The 19,526-nt window shown below is 41.5% G+C and overlaps 4 protein-coding genes and 1 long non-coding RNA gene across 5 annotated transcripts; 3 read left to right on the top strand and 2 right to left on the bottom strand.

The window, feature by feature from the left end:
* The first annotated feature begins 2,024 nt into the window (after positions 1 to 2,024).
* LOC126721544 (uncharacterized) lies at positions 2,025 to 5,437 on the top strand. Its single transcript, XM_050424593.1, has 3 exons — positions 2,025 to 2,297; positions 2,406 to 2,627; positions 3,917 to 5,437. The coding sequence occupies exons 1-3, from the start codon at positions 2,025 to 2,027 to the stop codon at positions 5,435 to 5,437; spliced, it is 2,016 nt and encodes a 671-aa protein (XP_050280550.1).
* Positions 5,438 to 5,620: 183 nt separating this feature from the next.
* Positions 5,621 to 6,415, top strand: LOC126721543 (uncharacterized). Its single transcript, XM_050424592.1, has one exon. The coding sequence runs from the start codon at positions 5,621 to 5,623 to the stop codon at positions 6,413 to 6,415; it is 795 nt and encodes a 264-aa protein (XP_050280549.1).
* Positions 6,416 to 7,218: 803 nt separating this feature from the next.
* LOC126720855 (uncharacterized) lies at positions 7,219 to 9,440 on the top strand. Its single transcript, XR_007653711.1, has 3 exons — positions 7,219 to 7,656; positions 8,820 to 8,999; positions 9,116 to 9,440. It is a non-coding gene; the product is annotated as an uncharacterized LOC126720855 (long non-coding RNA).
* Positions 9,441 to 14,012: 4,572 nt separating this feature from the next.
* Positions 14,013 to 15,236, bottom strand: LOC126721541 (uncharacterized). Its single transcript, XM_050424591.1, has one exon. It carries the CDS (start codon positions 15,234 to 15,236, stop codon positions 14,013 to 14,015), a length of 1,224 nt encoding a protein of 407 aa, XP_050280548.1.
* Positions 15,237 to 16,913: 1,677 nt separating this feature from the next.
* On the bottom strand, positions 16,914 to 17,207 carry LOC126721540 (VQ motif-containing protein 1-like). The gene has a single exon (XM_050424590.1). The coding sequence runs from the start codon at positions 17,205 to 17,207 to the stop codon at positions 16,914 to 16,916; it is 294 nt and encodes a 97-aa protein (XP_050280547.1).
* Positions 17,208 to 19,526: the final 2,319 nt, after the last annotated feature.

The following is a 19,526-nucleotide window of genomic DNA, read 5'->3' as shown; positions in this document are numbered from 1 at the left end:
CTCTTTCCTTTACCTCGACTTAGTCTATTCTGTTTGCTCTATTTATATTTTCCACTAATAATAACACACTTAATACGAGTCTGATTAGCTTTGTTGTCTATTACATACTTTGTTTTCCTCCTTATATTCACACAACACAACACACTGATATTAAAGGTACGTTTGGTACGCTGTAATAGACTCTATAATGAAATAACTATTTCTTAGGGACAACCATTCGGTTGTTTAATTGGTTGTGTTTTTATCACAAGCAATAGTCATTCTTTAGGAATAGTTATTCTTTAAAATGAATGATAACTATTTCTTAACTAGCATAATAAATACAAAAATAAAAATTCCTAAAAGACCCCCAACACCAATAACTCTCTCTCTCTCTCATGAATCAATTCAAAATTTTTTTACTTTTTTTGGCTTCGTTATTCTCCATGTTAATTTTTTTCTACTATTATTCTCACTATTGGTTCTATGTTTAAAGCTCAATGATGTGAAAAGAGTCAAAAGAACCTACTATGCTAGCATGCTCTTTGTTATGATTTGGTATTAACATTTTGAAAATTATAAATTGTATTTAGTTTTTGTATTGTTTGTATTTATAAATTGTTATCTATATGTTGTAATAAAAATAACTATATTATTGTGAGATGATGTTATCAATTTTTTATCTTTATTAAGATTAATTTATAAAAATAATACTAATCAATATATATATATATATATATTTATTTATATATAACCAAATTTGCTTAGGAATCCATAACGCTATATTATATTATAAATAGTTTTTTTTTTTAGGGATTATTTGTTATAATTTCAACTCGGATTTTCATTCCTATATTATATTTTAAATAGTTTTTTTTCTTCTTTTTTTGGATTATTCTTCCAACACCACTTTGCTGTATAGTCTCTTGCATTGATTTTGGTTCTTGGAGCGCCTTCAAAACAAAAGATATGTAAAGTTTTCTTATCAGGTTTAATGTTAATATATATGAGAGATATTTTGGTCAATTAGAAAAAGTTTGATGAAACATAGAAGGAAAAAGAACTAAAGAACACACCATCTAAAAAATAAAAAATAAAAAGAATAGTGATTGTAATAGGCAGAGACTTTTAGAGATTGTTGTTTTTATTTTTGGAATTCTTTACATTTATGTGTATTTATGTATTGGGTTTAATTGAATTGGAATTATCTTTTTAATAGGAAGGCGGCCATAGTTACATTGAAAAGGGCTTGAGGTTTGGAGGAAGGTGTTCAGATGATAGAGGTGGGAACAAATCTTTTTCAACTCAAGTTCCAATCTGAGTTTGAGTTGAATCGGGTACTTAAGGGAGGGCCGTGGTCCTTTGATAATCAGGTATTGATGTTGATTCGTTGGAAAACAAGGATGACGGCTGACAATGTGAAGTTTGATTCGGTTTCGCTTTGGGTGCAAATCTGGGGCACCCCATTTGACCTGGTATCACCTAAAATTGCAGAGACAGTGGGAAGTAGATTAGGTTCGGTGGTTGAGATTGAGAAAAAACAAAAACTTGAGGGGCAAAGCTATTTCATGAGAGTCAAGGTTGCTATTTCGATAGCAAAGCTGATTTGACGAGGGGCTTTTTTGGCTGGTTCAGATGGTAAGAGTCACTGAGTTACATTTAAATATGAGTGCCTTCCTTTATTTTGTCATTACTGTGGATTACTAGGCCATGACTTAAAGCATTGTGTGCCTTACTTTGCAGTAACCAAGAATGAGGGGGAGGTTATTTGTCAATATGGTGATTGGTTGAAGGCCATAGGGGGACAGACTCGAACACCTCCTCGCAGGAAGTATGACAATGAAGAGGCTGGAGTGGAGTTTGAGTGGCGAGAGGACCGGTTTGGGAAGATTAGTCATGAAACAGTCTCTGGGGACGGCGGTGAAACAATTTAGAACCCTAGGGAATGGGATGAGAGACGTAAGGAAGGAAACTACAATAAACAGGGAATAGATTTGGAAGGGGTTCATGTGGCAACTGAAATTACGGGGAGTGTGGAGACAAAAATGGAAGGTATGGGATCCGAAGTATACACGGCGCCAAATTCAAATGTAGGGGCTGTAGTCGACGTGGATGACTCCATGCACATGCTGCCTGTGGATTCAGGTTGTGGGCTTCAATGCCCAAAGCAAAAAGCATCTTGGCCTAGGCTTAGACGTATGGAAATTGGGCCTGTGGAATTTTTTAAGGAGGGAGCTAAGTCTGTGTTGGGGAAAAGGAATACAAGCTGTGAGGAGAGCAGTACGGTAGGAGCTGCACAACATATAGTGGTGAAAAGGGTAAAGAGCAGTGGTGATTCAAATTTAGATGAAACGGCGGGGGTGCCCACGCACCCTTGCCGAGCACAATGAAGCTCCTAAGCTGGAACTGTTTGCTTCTTAATGGAGACTAGACTGGATAAAGAAGGTTTTCAAAAATATGGTGGAGAGTTGCCTTTTCCGAATAAGTTTATAGTTAAAAAACCTTATTCCGGGGGAGGTTTAGCATTGCTATCGAAATCTGAAGTTAAGTTAGAGGTTATTGATTTTACTGAACATCATATATTGGCAAGGGTGGTTGAGGAGGATGGTTTTACTTGGTTTCTTACAGGATTCTATGGGTGGCCGGATGTAAGTGAAAAAAAGAAGTCTTGGGCGCTTTTATCTCATATTTCTTCGTTTGTGGATGGGCTTTGGTGTTGTGTAGGAGATTTTAATGCAATCCTTCATCAGTCAGAAAAGCAAAGCAGACATCCACCTCAGTACAGGTAGATGGAAGATTTTCAAGCAGCTTTGGAGAGGTGTAATTTATTTGATTTGGGGTTTCAAGGGCATAAGTTCACGTGGAACAATAAAAGACCTGGTGCAGCAAATACTAGAGAATGGTTGGATCGGGCTGTTGTGAATCGTGGGTGGAAGGAAAAATTTTTAGCTAGCACTTTAACCCACGGGTTTAGCCATGCTTCTGATCATGGCCCGCACTTTCTTCACATTAGAACACATCGTGATTTTAGAGGAGGAGGACCACGTGGATTCAGAGTTGAAGAATCTTGGCTAATGTGGGATGAGTGTGAGGGGTGGTCACGGATTCTTGGGTGAATTTGGGTGGTGAGGAAGCTGGTCTTGGTGCAACAGTGAATAAAATTAAGAGGTGTGGAGCGGACTTGCTAGCCTGGGGTTCATCCAAAACAGCCCCTAATACGGATGAGATAAAATACTTAACCAAGAAAATTGAGAGAATGAATGAAGAAGAGTTGACGGAGGAGAGCAGAGAGGAGTTTTTGACAACCAGCAAAGAATTAGATGATCTTCTCCTTAAGCAGGAAATTTTTTGGGCACAAAGGTCGCGGGTATCCTAGCTAAAGCATGGGGATAGGAACACTAAATTCTTTCACTCAAAAGCCTCCCGAAGGCGTAAAAGGAATTTCATTCATGGCATTCAGAATCAACATGGTGATTGGGTGGAGGACATTACTGATGTGGCGGAGATGGCAGTTGATTATTTTCAGACAATATTTCACTTAGGTACATGTGAAAGGATGGAGGAATGTCTTAACACTGTTCCTCAAAGGATGTCTGCAGATATTAGGGAAGAGTTGTCCAGGTCGTATACTGTGGAGGAAGTTAAAACAACATTATTTTAGATGGGACCTACAAAAGCTCCGGGACCTAATGGTATGAACACTCTTTTTTATCAAAAGTTTTGGCACATTGTTGGTAATGATATTAGTTTTGTTGTGTTGGATTTTCTGAACTCTGGAATTATGATACCTAAGATTAATTATACCCATCTTGTTCTTATTCCTAAAATTAAGTTTCTAGAGAAGATGACTGATTTTAGACCCATTAGCTTGTGCAATATTATTTACAAAATAATTTCTAAAGTGCTAGCTAATAGACTAAAATTTATATTACCTCAGTTGATTTCTCCCACTCAGAGTGCTTTTGTGCCAGGCCACCTCATTATTGATAATGTACTGATAGCCTATGAAACTTTACATGCCATGCATGGGAGGAAAAAGGGGAAAAAAGGAGCTCTAACTTTGAAATTAGATGTTAGTAAGGCTTATGATCGAGTAGAATGGGCCTTTTTGAGGGGTATGATGGTTAGGCTGGGGTTTCTTGAGGATTGGATTAATAGGATGATGAGTTGTGTCACCACACCTTCCTTCTCGATTCATATTAATGGTAAAGTTTATGGAAATATTATCCCATCGAGAAGACTCCGTCAAGGGGACCCGTTATCACCCTATCTGTTTCTTTTATGTGCAGAAGGTTTCACATCTTTACTCTCCAAAGCTGAATACGAGGGGCAAATCCATGGTGTTCAGATATGCAGAAGGGTGCCTAGTATTTCTAACTTGCTTTTTGCAGATGATTCTTTGATTTTCTGCCAGGTAAATCAAGAAGAGGTACAGGTGATTTCTGATACATTGCAGTTGTATGCTGTAGCTTCTAGTCAATGCATTAATTTTGAGAAGTCGTCGGTTTATTTTAGTGGTAATACATCTGACAGTCAGAAGCAATGGATAAAACAAGCTTTGGGAGTTCAAGAAGTGGAGAGGTTTGATACTTATTTAGGTTTACCGACTTTGGTTGGTCGAGCTAAGTACCAAACATTTGCATATTTGAAGGAGCAGGTTTGGAAAAAACTTCAGGGTTGGAAGGATAGAATGCTCTCTCGTGTAGGAAAAGAAGTTCTAATCAAAGCTGTGGTCCAATCAATTCCAACATATACCATGGGAGTGTTCTTGTTGCCAGCAAAGCTTTGCAATGAATTAGATGCTCTCTGTGCAAGATTTTGGTGGGGGCAGATTGGTGATGAACGAAAAATTCATTGGAAGAGTTGGAGTTTTTTGACGAAGCCAAAGAAGGTGGGTGGTATGGGATTCCGGGATCTTAGGAGTTTTAACTTAGTTATGTTGGCTAAGCAAGGTTTGCGGATGTTACAAGACCAAAATTCACTGTTATCCAGATGTTTTAAGGCCAAGTACTTCCCGAGATGTGGCTTTTTGGAGGTGACGGATTGTCTTAACAGCTCCTATGTTTGGAAGAGTGTGCTGGTTGCTCAACAAATTCTGAAACAGAGGTGTTACTGGAGGGTGGGAACGGGTTCTTCAATCCGAGTAATGGAGGATAAATGGATTCCGAATCATCCGGGTAATAAAATTCTGTTTCCTACTGAATATGATGAATGGGAATGGAGAGTCTCGGATTTAATTGATTGGAGGGTGCACCAATGGGATAGGGACAGAATTTTTATGATTTTCAATCACTTTGATGTAGAGGCAATTCTTAGAATTCCGTTGAGTAGAAGGCAGGTGCAAGATAGGGTGGTATGGATGCATTGTCGCAATGGAAAGTATGCAGTCAAATCTGGGTATCATGTTGCTCGTATGCTAGCTGAAGATGCTATTGGCAGGGAAGAAAGCTCGGAATAGAGGGCAGATGATCGGGCCTGGACTCAGCTTTGGAAGTTACGAGTACCCAACAAAATCAAAATTTTTGGGTGGTGGGCTTGCCTTAATATTTTGCCATCAAAAGTGAACTTAGCCTGACGGAAAATTCTGACAGATGATAGGTGTAGGGTGTGCCAAAGATACCCAGAAACTATAATACATGCGATGTGGGAATGCAGTGTCGCTCAGGATGTTTGGGCTGGGTCTTGTTCTCGGATACAGAAGTGTGGTGGGGAGATGGATGAATTTCTGCACTTGTTTCAGTATATGATGTCCAGACTGTCAATGGAGGAGTTTGAGTTTTTTCTGGTCCAAAGTTGGCTTATTTGGTATTGTCGAAATGCTCTGTTACACGGTGGAGTAATGCACCATCCTGGGCAACTAAATCGGCGAGCCACTGACTTCTTGAGGGAGTATAGGGATGCCCAAGGCTCACTTGCAGCAGGCTCGGTACCTCCTGGAATTATGCAGAACTGGAAGCCACCAACGGGTCAGCTGTACAAATTGAATTTCGACGCGACTGTGTTTGAAAATGGATCGGGGATTAGAGCAGTGATCCGTAATGCAGCTGAGGATGTTATGGCAGCGTTATCAGCTAGGGGAGTAGCAGTGGGTGACAGTGAGGAGGCGGAAGCTTTAGCATGCCGGAAAGCATTGGAGTTTGCTATTGATGCGGGGTTCTCGGAATTAGTTGTCGAAGGGGATAATGTGCTAGTCATACATGCTGCGTCTTCCTCGTCTCTAAACTGGTCTCGCCTGGGTGTGATATATGATGATATTGGTTGTCTCGCAGTAGGTCTTCGCCACGTGGTTTTTAACTTTATTAGACGTAGTGCCAATTCTGTGGCCCATTTAGCACGTTATGCCAATGTATTAGATGAGGAGGTTGTGTGGTTGGAAGAATTGCCACCACCAGCTCTTGATGCTTTGTTATCTGACTCTTCTTTTTTAATTGAATGAAGTTTGATTGGGCTTTAAAAAAAAAAATATATATATATATATATATATATATTTAGAGTCTTCTGTATATGTGTTGTTGTAGTTTAGACTTGGTATAAATTGTTAAATTGTTAATTCACAATTTTATTGTTCTCCTATTAATTAAGAATTAATAATATTACCATTTGCAACTATCATGATATGGTATTAATGATGTGATCATTCTGAATTCCTTTAGAGTTTAGATAGAGTCTAGAATACATTACATTATTATAATTTTCTTTCAAGAAAATGGCTATGGGATCCACACTCGTGCCAACATAAACTTGTATTCAAGAATAGGATACAAAAAATGATGATGGGATCCAAAATATGAATCCCAATGAATAATTTGTTTAAATTATTATGATTAGTTCAAATAGAACTTTCTGTTATAACTGATGATGATTTGATCGTCAGTTGATTTATGATCGTCCAGATGAAGCTGTTCCTCGACAGACCAACCTTCTGCAATCCGTGGACGAACGAAAGGAAGCAGTTTGCCGGCGTTGTGCCTGCAAAAAAGTCTCCGATGCCAAAGTTAGAGAGATTGACAAAGGAGAACAATGGGAGTAATTTTGCTAGAGTGTTTTCTCCCCTTCCCCCTTTCGGGGTTCCGTCTTTATATATGTGTGTTTGCAGGTTTTCTCTTCTAGCCGTTGGTGGAGCCTTGATGGAGGCTTTAATCTAGCCTGGTAACGTCTTTGCTGGGTGTTAAAGATAAGCTGCCATTCCCAACGGTCTGAAGGTTTGATGACTGTTTTGTAACCGTTCCGTGGAGAGTGGGAACGAGTGTTCGGATCTTTGAGCAACGACCTTACCTCTCTGGACGATTTTAGTAAGATCGTCCCTATCTTGCATTGTATGGACGATTACCATTTTGGTCGGGCTTATCAGCTGCCCCCCTATTCCATGGTCGTCCATTATTTGGACGATTATAGGAATATGAAAAGATTGTTATTTATTTTTCAGAAATGGCGCTTCGAGTTCTGCTCCGCATTGATTGCGTAGTGGCGGCTGTGGCTCCTCTCAGTGCCACGTGTCAGATTTCTACTGGTGGGAGTGCCTCGTTTCCGGTGAGTGCCTTTTCAGTTTTCCCGCACTTTCCAAGGCAGAAACCTTTGATTTCTTTTGGCTTTTCCTTTTTGCATTTCCTCATTGCAATTGATCTCCCTTACGCATATTTTGCTCCTCACCTCCTCAGTTTCCTCCCTAACTTCCAGGTACGCCCACCCCATTTACGCTTTTCTTTCCTTTTCAGTTTTTCCTTGCATTTGTGCCACTTAAATTCTTTTCCCTTTCTGTACTGGTTTCTCTTCTCACTGAGTGGTGGAGTTAGTTTTTTTTTCTTTTTTCTTTTTAATGGTGGACACTTTCGAAGTTAGGCGTAGCTTCCCTTCCGTAGCCTTTCTCCTTGCCCGCCTAGGTTCCTTGATAGAGTTTTCTGGTGACCTATTGGGTGCGCCTTCCCTTGCCGGTTCGTACCCAATAGTGGAGGAATTTGTTAATAGGGGTTCTGGGCTAGGTTCGGCGTTGGGTGTTTTATACCCCCTTCTGTTGGAGTCTCAAGCTTGGTTCCGGTCTATCAGAGGGCAACTGAGAGAGGAAAGTATGGGTTTAGAAGAAGGGTTAGGTGATTTAGAAAGGGGTTCGTCCTCAAATGTGGTCGAGGAAGAGGCCGGGACCGTTGCTATAACCACCACTCCTTCCCGTGCTCCTTCGTCCTCCCATTCCCCTGTTCCGGCGACGGCCCGTCGATTTCATGCCCTGAAGGAAAATTGTTCCTTAAAAGTTGAGGTTTTTAGTAAATTTAAGGACAGATTCCAATTTCCAGAGGGAACTAAGGCTCGTCTACCCAGGAAGGGCGAAAAGGCTTGTGCCTTTGCCCACGGAGAAGTTTGCTTTTATGAGGCTGCTTTTTCGTGTGGCCTCCGATTCCCCGTCCATCCATTCATAATGGAGCTTCTTTACCATTTTAACCTTGCACCGGGGCAACTTATGCCTAACTCTTGGAGAATAATGATTAGTTGCATGGTGATCTGGACGACCATTGCTGACGGGGATATGATCTCAGTTAATGAGTTTGTCTACTTATATCGTCTGAAAGAGTCCAGAGAATTTGGGTATTACGAGTTCGTCCCTTGGTCTAGGAAGGCCCGTCTGGTAGCTGACCTTCCGTCGTCCTTTCGCTACTGGAAATCAAGATACTTCTTTGTATTTGGGGACGGTTGGGAAACGTTGCCTGACGATCTGTGGGGGGATGTACCTAGATTGCTGCGACGATGGGAGACCCCGTTGATTGGTGCGTGTTCCCCAATGTTGTTGGCCCCTTTTTTTTTTTTTTTTTTTTTTTTCAACTTCTGTGTCTTGACATCGTCCTTTGCAGTGAAAGACCGTCCGGAGCTAGAGGCCAAGTTTGCAAAGCGAGTGCAGGCTGCTCTTGAATACGCAAGGACGATAGAAGATTTTGGTGAGCTGATTGATCCGCGAACCTTGGCTCGTCACTGCCTGGGACCAGAACCTTCACTTTACGTTCTCAGTACCCTTGACCGTGAAGAGAGAAAACGTAAGTTGCACTTCACGCTTTTTCTTCGTGTTTATCTGCATTCTTTTTATTCGTCCTTACGTCTTTTTTATTCGTCCTTACAGCTCTTTTATTCGTCCTTGATATCATTTGGGTAGAAATGACTTCGAAATTCAACAAGGAGATGTATGATAAAATTAAGGGCAAAAAGAATGAGCCCCTGTCCAGCATAGGCCAGAAGAGGCTGAGAATCACAGATAAGGAGAAGGAGAAAGAGGTGGAGGCGAGAGGGTCGTCCACACCAACCCTTGGTCTGGACGAAGGTCTGGTTGCATCTCCTGGTGTTTCAATCGAGGAGGTTGCTCGTCCTTCGAAGAAGCAGAAAGCTGCTAGCAAGGGGAAAGGAAGAGCTGATGCCAGCGTTTGGTCAGATGCAGGGACGACCATGGACCGTGCTACCGAGCTCTTTACTCCTGCTGAGATGAGGGACGTCACGAGCATTCCTTCACACGAGATGGTGAGCCGCCACGTCCATAAACTCGTGCAGGTGAGTCACCATATATCTTGTTCCTTTCTTCGTTTTTATCTGCCTGACCATCTTTGTTGTTTTTCATTGAGCTAACTTTGTATTCGTCCATAGGTGTTGGGGGAGACCATGCACATCACCACTCAGTACCTGGCGAATGAGGAGAAGGCCGTCGTGGCCAACTCGAAGGTAGACGCTTTGGAGGCTGAAGCTTCTGGTTTGCGCAAGGATTTGATCGCGACTATGGACTCTCTCAACACTTCTAAGGAGCAAGTCCATGTGCTGACGGAGCAGCTGGATGCCGAGAGACAAACCGTGAAGCAGAAAGACGAACTGTTAGCGGCGGCCGCTCAGAAGATGAAGGTTACAGTGGCCAAGGCCGTCACTGCTTTTCAATCCACTGAGGAATACAACACCATTCTCTTCCAGTGGTACTTTAAAGGGTTCGAGCTGCTGCGAAGGTATCTCGTCAAGCATGGTCCTGCCGTGAGCCTTGACGATTTAGATTTTGAAGCTGTTGATAAGGAAATTGAGGAGGACGAGGCGGCTCAAACAGGAGCGTCCACCGGCGTCGAACCACCTCAGGCCACCCAGGACGATGACATTCCCCCTTCAGCTTAGTTTGCCTTAAGAAAATTTCCTTTTTTTTTTTTTTTTTTTTTTTTATGCACCAAGTGAAGAACAATAGTTGTTTGGATGCCCCTCCTGTTTTTGGGGCCTATTTTTGTTTCTAGAACAATTTAACTTTATGTTTGATTTTATAAATGTCTGTGCTTGCTCTTTTGATTTTGGAAATGTTTCCCATTACCTGACTTTTTGGTCGTCCTGTATGGATGAGATTGTGCTGATCAATTTGAAGGGTTTGTCCCTCTTGCTCTTCTGTATAGATGAGATCATGTTGTGCGATGTACATGAACATCGAGGGAATTTAGCCTTAGAGGCGACGTCCATCTCTTTAAGGAACTTTTGTCGTCGTGATGCTTCAATGTAATTCGTTCGTCATTATTCTTTTTTTTTTTTTTAGAGACGACGTAATTCCGTTCATGATTTGTATCCATTAAGGACGTAATTTAGCTTTCAGGGACGATGTACATCTATTAAGGAATTTTATCGTCACTAAGCTTTTTATTTTATCGTCATTAAGCTCTTTAGGGACGATGTACATCCATTTAAGGAATTTTATCGTCATTAAGCTTTTTAGGAACGATGTACATCCATTTAAGGAATTTTATCGTCATTAAGCTTTTTAGGGACGATCGCATGTGCTTATCTTTGGAAACAGTGATGAATGATTTGCTCGATAACATTCAAGGGATGCTAGATAATACTTATAACTCGAACAATTGCTTACATAAGATAGAAGTATCAAATTGGTTTTACAATGAAGTTTATGGTTCCTTTTCGTAATACCTCTTTAGATGCTCAACGTTCCATGGACGAGGTAGTCTTTTCCCTTCTGAATCCTCCAGGTGGTAGCTGCCCTGACGCGAATAATGGACGACTCTGTAGGGTCCTTCCCAGGACGGTCCCAACTTACCATGTGCTGGGTCCTTTGTGGCAGGGGTGACTTTTCTAAGGACGAGGTCACCAATGTTGAATCTTCTTAGCTTCACTCTTTGATTATAGTATTCTGCTATCTTCTGCTGGTACTTTGCCATTTTCTCAGCTGCCTGATCTCTGATCTCGTCCAGGCTGTCTAAGTTTTCCTTCAATTGGTTCTCATTGGTTTGTTCGTCAAAAAATTCCCTCCTCAAGCTTGTGAGACCAACTTCGACTGGTATGACTGCTTCTGTGCCATATGTCAGACTGAATGGTGTTTCTCCAGTTGGTGTCCGCGATGTCGTCCTGTATGCCCATAGGGCGCTTGGCAGTTCCTCAGGCCACATTCCTTTTGCCTCCACCAACCGGGACTTGATGATCTTCAGCAGGGTCCGGTTGGTTACTTCCGTCTGTCCATTGGCCTGGGGATGCCCTGGTGATGAATACTTATTTTTTATGCCCAAGCTCGAGCAAAATGACCTGAAGCTTTGGCTGTCAAACTGACGACTGTTGTCTGATATGATCGTCCTTGGTATACCAAACCTGCAAACAATATTTTTCCAAACAAAATTTTGTACCTTTGCTTCGGTGATTGTTGCCAGAGCTTCTGCCTCCACCCATTTTGTGAAGTAGTCGATGGCGACGAGCAGAAACTTCACCTGTCTCTTTCCCTGAGGTAAGGGACCCATGATGTCGATCCCCCATTGTGCGAATGGCCAAGGAGATGATATTGTGGTCATCTTCTCCCCGGGGATTCTTTGAACATTCCCATATCTTTGGCAACTGTCACACGTCCTCACAAAGTCAGCTGCGTCTTGTTGCATTGTTGGCCAAAAGTAGCCAGCTCTCAGGATATTTCTGGCGAGGGATTTTGCCCCCGTGTGATCTCCGCAGATCCCACCATGCACTTCTTCAAGGATGTACCTGGCTTCCTCCTTTTCAACACATCTCAAATACGGTTGGGAGTAGCCTCTTTTGTAGAGTTCGTCATTAAGTATCGTAAATCTGGCTGCTCGTCTCCTGACCTTTTTAGCTTCCTCTGGATCGTCCGGTAGTCGTCCTTCTTGAAGGAATGTGACTATCGGGCTCGTCCATCCATGGTCTGTGTGGACGGAGGAGATCTGAAGTTCCAGTATGCTGGGATGGTTCTTTTCTTCCATCTTCCAATCGGACCTCTTACCTCCGCTGTCCGTTGAGGCACTTCGGGCCACCTCATCAGGTTCTGTGTTCTGATCTCTGGGGATCTGGACAAACTCTGCGTAATTGAAGGAATTGATCAACTGGTTTGTCAGCTTGAGGTATTTCTGCATCCTTGCCTCCTTTGCCTCGTACTCCCCCCTTACTTGTCCAATGACGAGTTGGGAATCGCTCCTGAGCACAACATTCTCAACTCCTAGTGCTCGAGCCACTCTTAATCCTGCCAGTAGTGCCTCATATTCTGCTTCATTATTGGTCACCGGGAACTTAAGTTGGACTCCATACTTGATGACATTCTTTTCAGGAGAAGTGAGGACGATGCCAGCTCCGCCTCCGTGTTGAGTGGACGATCCGTCAATATTAACCGTCCATACGCTTTCTATGTTTTCAGGGACGGTGAACTCTGCTATAAAGTCTGCCAGTGCTTGCGCTTTTATCGCCACCCTTGGACGATATTTTATGTCGAACTGGCTGAGCTCGACTGCCCACTGCACCATTCTTCCTGCTGCTTCGGGTTTGTTCATTGCCTTCTTAATGGGCTGATCCGTCATCACAACGATGGGATTGGCTTGAAAATATGGACGGAGTTTCCTTGAGGCCATAATCAGGGCGAAGGTGATCTTCTCCATACGTGGGTACCGTGCCTCGGCGCCCTGGAAGGCCTGGCTAACGTAATACACAGGAAGTTGTAAACCACCATCTTCTCTAATCAATGCCGCGCTGACAGCCGTGATTGAGACGGCTAAGTACAGGAATAGCTCTTCACCTTCTTTGGATGGGCTCAGGAGGGGTGGGTTGCTAAGATAACTTTTTAACTCTTGGAAGGCCGCTTCGCATTCCTCCGTCCATGAAAACGCTTTCTTCAAAGTCTTGAAGAATGGAAGGCATTTGTCCGTTGCCTTCGAGACGAACCGGTTGAGGGCCGCAATTCTCCCTGTTAGGGACTGCACTTCTTTGACCGTCCTGGGTGAAGACATTTCCAGGATGGCCCTGACCTTTTCAGGATTTGCTTCAATCCCTCTCTGCGACACTACAAACCCGAGAAACTTTCCCGAGGAAACCCCAAAAGCACATTTGGACGGGTTTAGTTTCATGTTATACCGTCTGAGAGTATTGAACGTCTCTCTGAGGTCGTCCAGATGGTTTTCTTCTTCCTTGCTCTTGACGAGCATATCGTCAACGTAAACCTCCACATTTCTCCCGATTTGCTTCTCGAACATCTGGTTTACCAATCTTTGATAGGTGGCCCCTGCATTTTTGAGCCCAAAAGGCATGACTCGATAGCAGTAAAGTCCCTGGCTGGTGATAAAAGCGGTCTTTTCTTGGTCTTCTTCGGCCATCTGTATCTGGTTATATCCTGAAAATGCGTCCATAAATGTGAGAAGTTTGTGTCCTGCTGTGGAGTCTACTAGCTGGTCGATTCTGGGCAGCGGGAAGCTATCTTTTGGGCATGCTTGGTTCAGGTCTGTGAAGTCGACACACATCCTCCACTTCCCATTTGACTTTTTGACCATCACTACGTTGGCCAACCATTCTGGATAGTGAACTTCTCGGATAAATCTTGCTGCAAGCAACTTATTTACCTCGTCCATCACTGCCTTATTTCGCTCGGGAGCAAAGACTCTCCTTTTCTGCTGGACAGGTTTCTTTTCAGGATCAACATTCAGATGATGCTGGATGAGGCTTGCTGGGATTCCTGGCATATCCTTGTGGCTCCAGGCAAAAATGTCGAGGTTGCTCTTCAGAAAGCTGACGATTTCGTCTTTCGTCTTTTGGCTCATGCTCGTCCCTATTTAGGTCGTCCTTGGAGGGTTCCCTTCAGCCAGATCTACCGTCTCAAGTTTCTCCATAATCTCTGGTGTCTTCTCCTCAATTGTCCACGTATGGTTTTCCTTTGAGGCCAGGACAGCATGGTAGCATTCCCTGGCCAGCACCTGATCACCCTTAATCTCCCCGATTCCATGTTCTGTTGGGAACTTCACCTTTAAGCAGTAGGTGGAGATAGCAGTCTTCCAACGATTAAGCATTGGTCTGCCAATGATCACATTGTAGGACGAGGGTGAGTCTACTATTAGAAAATTGTGCTGGTTAGTTACCTGAAGGGGGTATGACCCGGCTGTTACTGTTAACGTCGTGATTCCTCTGGGGTACACTTTGTCTCCGCTGAAACTGACTAGGGGAGACTCAAAAGGACGAAGTCTTTTTGGGTCCAGCTTTAGTTGTTGGAAAGCAGGAAGATAGATTATATCTGCTGAACTTCCGCTGTCGACCAGGACTCTTCGCGTGTTGAACCCCTCGATCATGATCATAATGACGAGCGGATCATCATGGGGCTGCTTCACACTTCTGGCATCTTCCTCAGAGAAATGCAAGTCTTCACTGGTGCGTCTTTGCTTTGACGGAGGTGCACCGTGGACGTTGTTTACCTGTCTTTGGTATGACTTCCTGAGAGACTTGAATGATCCTCCTGCGGTTGGTCCCCCGGCGATGGTTTTTATTTCCCCTAGCGCATTCTGTGGACGAGGTTGGGGGCGATCTTCGTCTCTTCGTGCATTCACTGGCTGGCTCTTCTGTTCGTACCTGCCGAAATCCCCCCTTTTTACATACTGTTGTAGCTTCCCATTACGGATGAGCTCTTCAATCTGCTCTTTTAGGTCCCTGCAGTCCTCCGTGTAGTGCCCATGATCTTTATGGAAACGGCAGTATTTCCTCTTATCGCGTAATCCAGGTGCTGAATGGAGTGGTTTTGGCCACTTTAGGGATGGTTCGTCCCTTATTTCTGTTAGAATTTGATCTACGGGCATCACCAGCGGGGTGAACTTTGACGGACGAGGGTTTTTATCGTCCCTCCTTCGATTCCCATCGTCATTCCTCCTGTCAGTCCGTTCTCGTTTTAGCCCTCTTCGATCGTCCTCCTTTTCCTTCTTCTTTTCCCTACTCTTATCTGCTCCATCAATAGCTGCCAGAGCTTCCTCCGCATTCATGTACTTTTGAGCCTTTAACAGTGTCTCGGCCATCGTCTTAGAGGGGTTCTTTGCCAAGGATGCTACAAAATCCCTGGACTTCAATCCTGCTTTGAAGGTTGTGAGATGTACCTTGTCATCCGTCTCATCTATTTCCAACATTCCTCGGGTGAAGCGTGTCACGTAGGACCTCAGTGGTTCCTTTTCTCCTTGTTTGATGGTAAGTAAGTGGTCGGCAGTTCTCTTTGGTCACTGCCCCCCCACGAAGTGACGGACAAAGGAATTGCTCAACTGTTCGAAATTGTCGATGGACGATGTTGGCAACTTGTTGAACCATTCCCTGGCTGCTCCTTTGAGGGTCGTAGGGAATGAGCGACAGAAGATCTCGTCAGGCGACTATTGGAGGCCTAAGGTCGTCCTGAAGGTATTCAGGTGATCCAAGGGGTCTTTCAGCCCGTCGAAAGGTTCTAGTTGTGGTAGACGGAATTTGGAGGGTACAGGGCACTCCTGGACAGCTATGGTAAAGGGCGAATCCGTCTTCCGGACGATTCTCTCCAAACTTTGGTCCGTCTTTCCTTTTATGGCGTTTCTTAGTTCGTTCATCTCTTTCCTCATTTCTCTCAATAGGTCCAAACTTGCTTCCTCCGGAGTACTTGTCCGCCTTCTGTTGCTGTCTTCATCGTCTCCCCTATCCGCACGATTGCTTTCCTGTAGTAGTCGTTGTTTCATTTCTTGGTTCTGTCTTGTGAGTTCTTCCACGGTTGCTGACAGCGACTGGATTTGTAAGGCCAGCGCAGCAGGATCTGGGTTTGTACTAGATTCCATTTGGACTGGGGACAGATTACGTTTTGAATCGTCGTTCCCACAGACGGCGCCAAACTGATGATGATTTGATCGTCAGTTGATTTATGATCATCCAGATGAAGCTGTTCCTCGCCAGACCAACCTTCTACAATCCGTGGACGAACGAAAGGAAGCAGTTTGCCGGCGTTGTGCCTGCAAAAAAGTCTCCGATGCCAAAGTTAGAGAGATTGACAAAGGAGAACAATGGGAGTAATTTTGCTAGAGTGTTTTCTCCCCTTCCCCCTTTCGGGGTTCCGTCTTTATATATGTGTGTTTGCAGGTTTTCTCTTCTAGCCGTTGGTGGAGCCTTGATGGAGGCTTTAATCTAGCCTGGTAACGTCTTTGCTGGGTGTTAATGATGAGCTGCCATTCCCAACGGTCTGAAGGTTTGATGACTGTTTTGTAACCGTTCCGTGGAGAGTGGGAACGAGTGTTCGGATCTTTGAGCAACGACCTTACCTCTCTAGACGATTTTAGTAAGATCGTCCCTATCTTGCATTGTATGGACGATTACCATTTTGGTCGGGCTTATCAATAACAATTCCAAATAGTTATTTATACCAACAAAAATCATATATACAAGTGTAAGTAGCACATGAGAGTAACAGAGTGAGAAAGATTTCAATGGTCATTCACTTCTTTTTATTTTAGACATATATAGCGTTATATTAATGTCATTCATTTTAATAGAATTGAAGTGTAGGTATCCATTCTAAAAAGACCACTAGTATAGGTTCACACCCAACCTCAAGAGGTTTTCATAAGAAGCATAAATTCGTTTAGAAACTTCAATTGTATTATAGAGCAAATAATGAATAAATATCTTCTCAAAAAAAAAAAAAAAGAATAAAATATATCAAACATACACAATATACACTTTTGAATTGATCATTCCCATAGCTCATACATTGGTGGCATCTCTCTAAGCAATTTATCAAACTCCTTGAACGACAAATTCTTCATCAAAGCCGCCTTATTACCACTGGAGCCGGACCAAGTTTTCGCCGCCATCCTCTCCATTCTTTCTTTCAAAATCTTGCTGTCTTTCTCTTTCCCTTCTGCTACCGTTGAATCTTTACCAGTCAGCTTTTGCACAACAGATTTGAAGCTCATAGCATCAGTTTCCACATAATGGGTGTTGATGATCACAACCTTTACTGGCTCTCTATTGCAGCCCGACATTACAAATCCTTGCAAGAAAATGAGAGAAAATACAATGAAAAACCTGGATGATTCAAAGGTTTTCTCACTAGCAAATTAAGCAATACTTTTGGTATATATGGGTTTGTTTATGACTTTGGTTTTATGTATGGAATAGCTAATATAATGGATGGAGGGTTTTTATAGAGAATCATAGTTGTTGCACGGTGGGGTTTGACAGTTAAAGAGGTGAGATATGTTGACCGTTGCAAGTCGGAGGCAGTCAAGACGGACCAAAAGTTTAAAGATAATGTCAAAAAGGCACATTCTATTGACGACCATGCAATTCAAGTTGCACTAAGGTACGGAACTTAATTACACATTTGATTGGACATGTCAATATAGCTAGTGGCGGACTCACATTTAATCTACGCCCCTGAATAAAATAAATTTTGACGTTCAATTTTTTACCAGTTAAAGAGGTGAGACAAGTTGGCCGTTGCAAGTTGCAATTGGAGGCAGTCAAGACGGACCAAAAGTTTAAAGATAATGTCAAACAGGCACATTCAATTGACGACCATGCAATTCAAGTTGCAATTCAAGTTGCACTAAGGTACGGAACTTTTTTTTTTTTTTATGGGAGGTACGGAACTTAATTACACGTTCGATTGGACATGTCAATATAGCTAGTGGCAGACTTACTTTTAATCTACGCCCTTGAATAAAATAAGTTTTAACGTTCAATTTTTTACCACTTCAGCGTACGTTTGACTTTGTATTTAAAAAAACTAGTTTATTTTTGACATTAATTATGACTTTTATTGCAATTTTTTTATTATTTATAAATAGTATTATTTTAATTAATTTTTATTTTTATTTACAGTATTTTCAATAAAAAAATTTTAATTTCAGTAAAATAAGCGGATTTTAAACAAACCTTATTAAACTAGTTTATTTTATTATTTATTTTATTTTTGATATTATTTATAAGTCTCACTATATTTTTAATATTATTTATAAGTCTCACAGTACCATTTCAATTAATTTTTATCTTTATTTATAGTACTTTAAAAAAAATTTTAATTTCAAAAAATATAAATAGAGCCTAAATAGGCTATTACTTTTACTTTATTATTTATCATTTATTTTTACTCAAAACGTGAGAGTCAGACCACACGCTAAGGGCGTGGCAGATATGGTCCCCTCATCTTCCTCTTTCTTCTTCTTCTTCTTTTTTTTTTTTTTTTGTGTTTTTTTTTTTTTTTTTTGTGATAAGGTCCATTCGAAGAGTGGGAAGCAAGCAACCAGTCATTATATATTACTGTTATTAAAAACATGAGTGCTAGACCTTAGAAGTTGGAACGTTGACATTTCCCAGACCACATGTTAAGGGCGTGGCAGATATGGTCCCCTCATCTTCCTCTTTCTTCTTCTCTTTTTTTTTTTTTTTGATAAGGTCCATTCGAAGAGTGGGAAGCAAGCAACCAGTCATTATATATTACCGTTATTAAAAACGTGAGTGTTGGACCTTAGAAGTTGGAACGTTGACATTTCCAATTTTAGCTCTATAATCAAAAGGACAAAAAAGGGCTTTTCTAGATAATTAAAAAAGGAAAAGAAAAAAAAAAAAAAAAGGTGATTAAAGAAATATGAGAATTTCTAACAAATGATGTATTCTACCACCAAAAATTAAATAAATTTCTAGGCTTTGCATATATTCTTTATTTTCAAAGAGACCCTAAAGTTCGCCTCTCTCTCTCGTGTCACCTATCAGGAGACTTTAATAATTAAAGTAACTGAAACCAATTTCATTCCTTTTTAGTTTGTTTCCTTTTGTAGATTACATTTTACTTTTTTTTTTTTTAGAACAAAGTATAGCTAAAAAATTAGTTGTAGTTCTAGGTTACAACTTACTTAATATATTTTTATTAGAGGTGAATTTTGACAAATTCATAATTGGATTATATATTTTTATTATATCCTTCATGTTTGAAAAATTTCTAGAAAATTAAAGATTAAAAGCTATGTCATCAATAAATTTTTTAAATTGCAAAATTTATTAGTTTAATATTATGCATAAAATATAAGTTTATAAATTATATAGTAAATAATATCTGATTGACATAAAATTTGCATTGTGTATTAAGAGCATAATAAACATACAATTCAATGGTTGGATTTTTGAAATATATAGTAATATTTATTGATGGTGATCCATAACAAATAGTCTTCGTCCATAAGGGTCGTCCAAGACCAATGATGTCCAAGACATTCTTTAGAAATGAGAAATGAGAAAAATGCACCACAAACATGAAATAAAGACGTCCAAGGATGTTACCAGTCATCCAAAGAGATTTTGGT

Source organism: Quercus robur, chromosome 4 (genome assembly GCF_932294415.1).
Source record: "Quercus robur chromosome 4, dhQueRobu3.1, whole genome shotgun sequence".
In the NCBI taxonomy this organism is placed as follows: domain Eukaryota; kingdom Viridiplantae; phylum Streptophyta; class Magnoliopsida; order Fagales; family Fagaceae; genus Quercus; species Quercus robur.
This window is presented reverse-complemented; position numbering and strand designations above follow the sequence as displayed.

Bases quoted from the DNA above. Each gene is read 5' to 3' on its own strand.
- LOC126721544 (XM_050424593.1), top strand. From the start codon at position 2,025: ATGGAAGGTATGGGATCCGAAGTATACACGGCGCCAAATTCAAATGTA. The intron at 2,298-2,405 runs GTAAAGAGCAGT...TTCTTAATGGAG, and splicing joins AACATATAGTGGTGAAAAGG to ACTAGACTGGATAAAGAAGG. The intron at 2,628-3,916 runs GTAAGTGAAAAA...ATATTACCTCAG, and splicing joins GATTCTATGGGTGGCCGGAT to TTGATTTCTCCCACTCAGAG.
- LOC126721543 (XM_050424592.1), top strand. From the start codon at position 5,621: ATGTGGGAATGCAGTGTCGCTCAGGATGTTTGGGCTGGGTCTTGTTCT.
- LOC126721541 (XM_050424591.1), bottom strand. From the start codon at position 15,236: ATGGCCGAGACACTGTTAAAGGCTCAAAAGTACATGAATGCGGAGGAA.
- LOC126721540 (XM_050424590.1), bottom strand. From the start codon at position 17,207: ATGTCGGGCTGCAATAGAGAGCCAGTAAAGGTTGTGATCATCAACACC.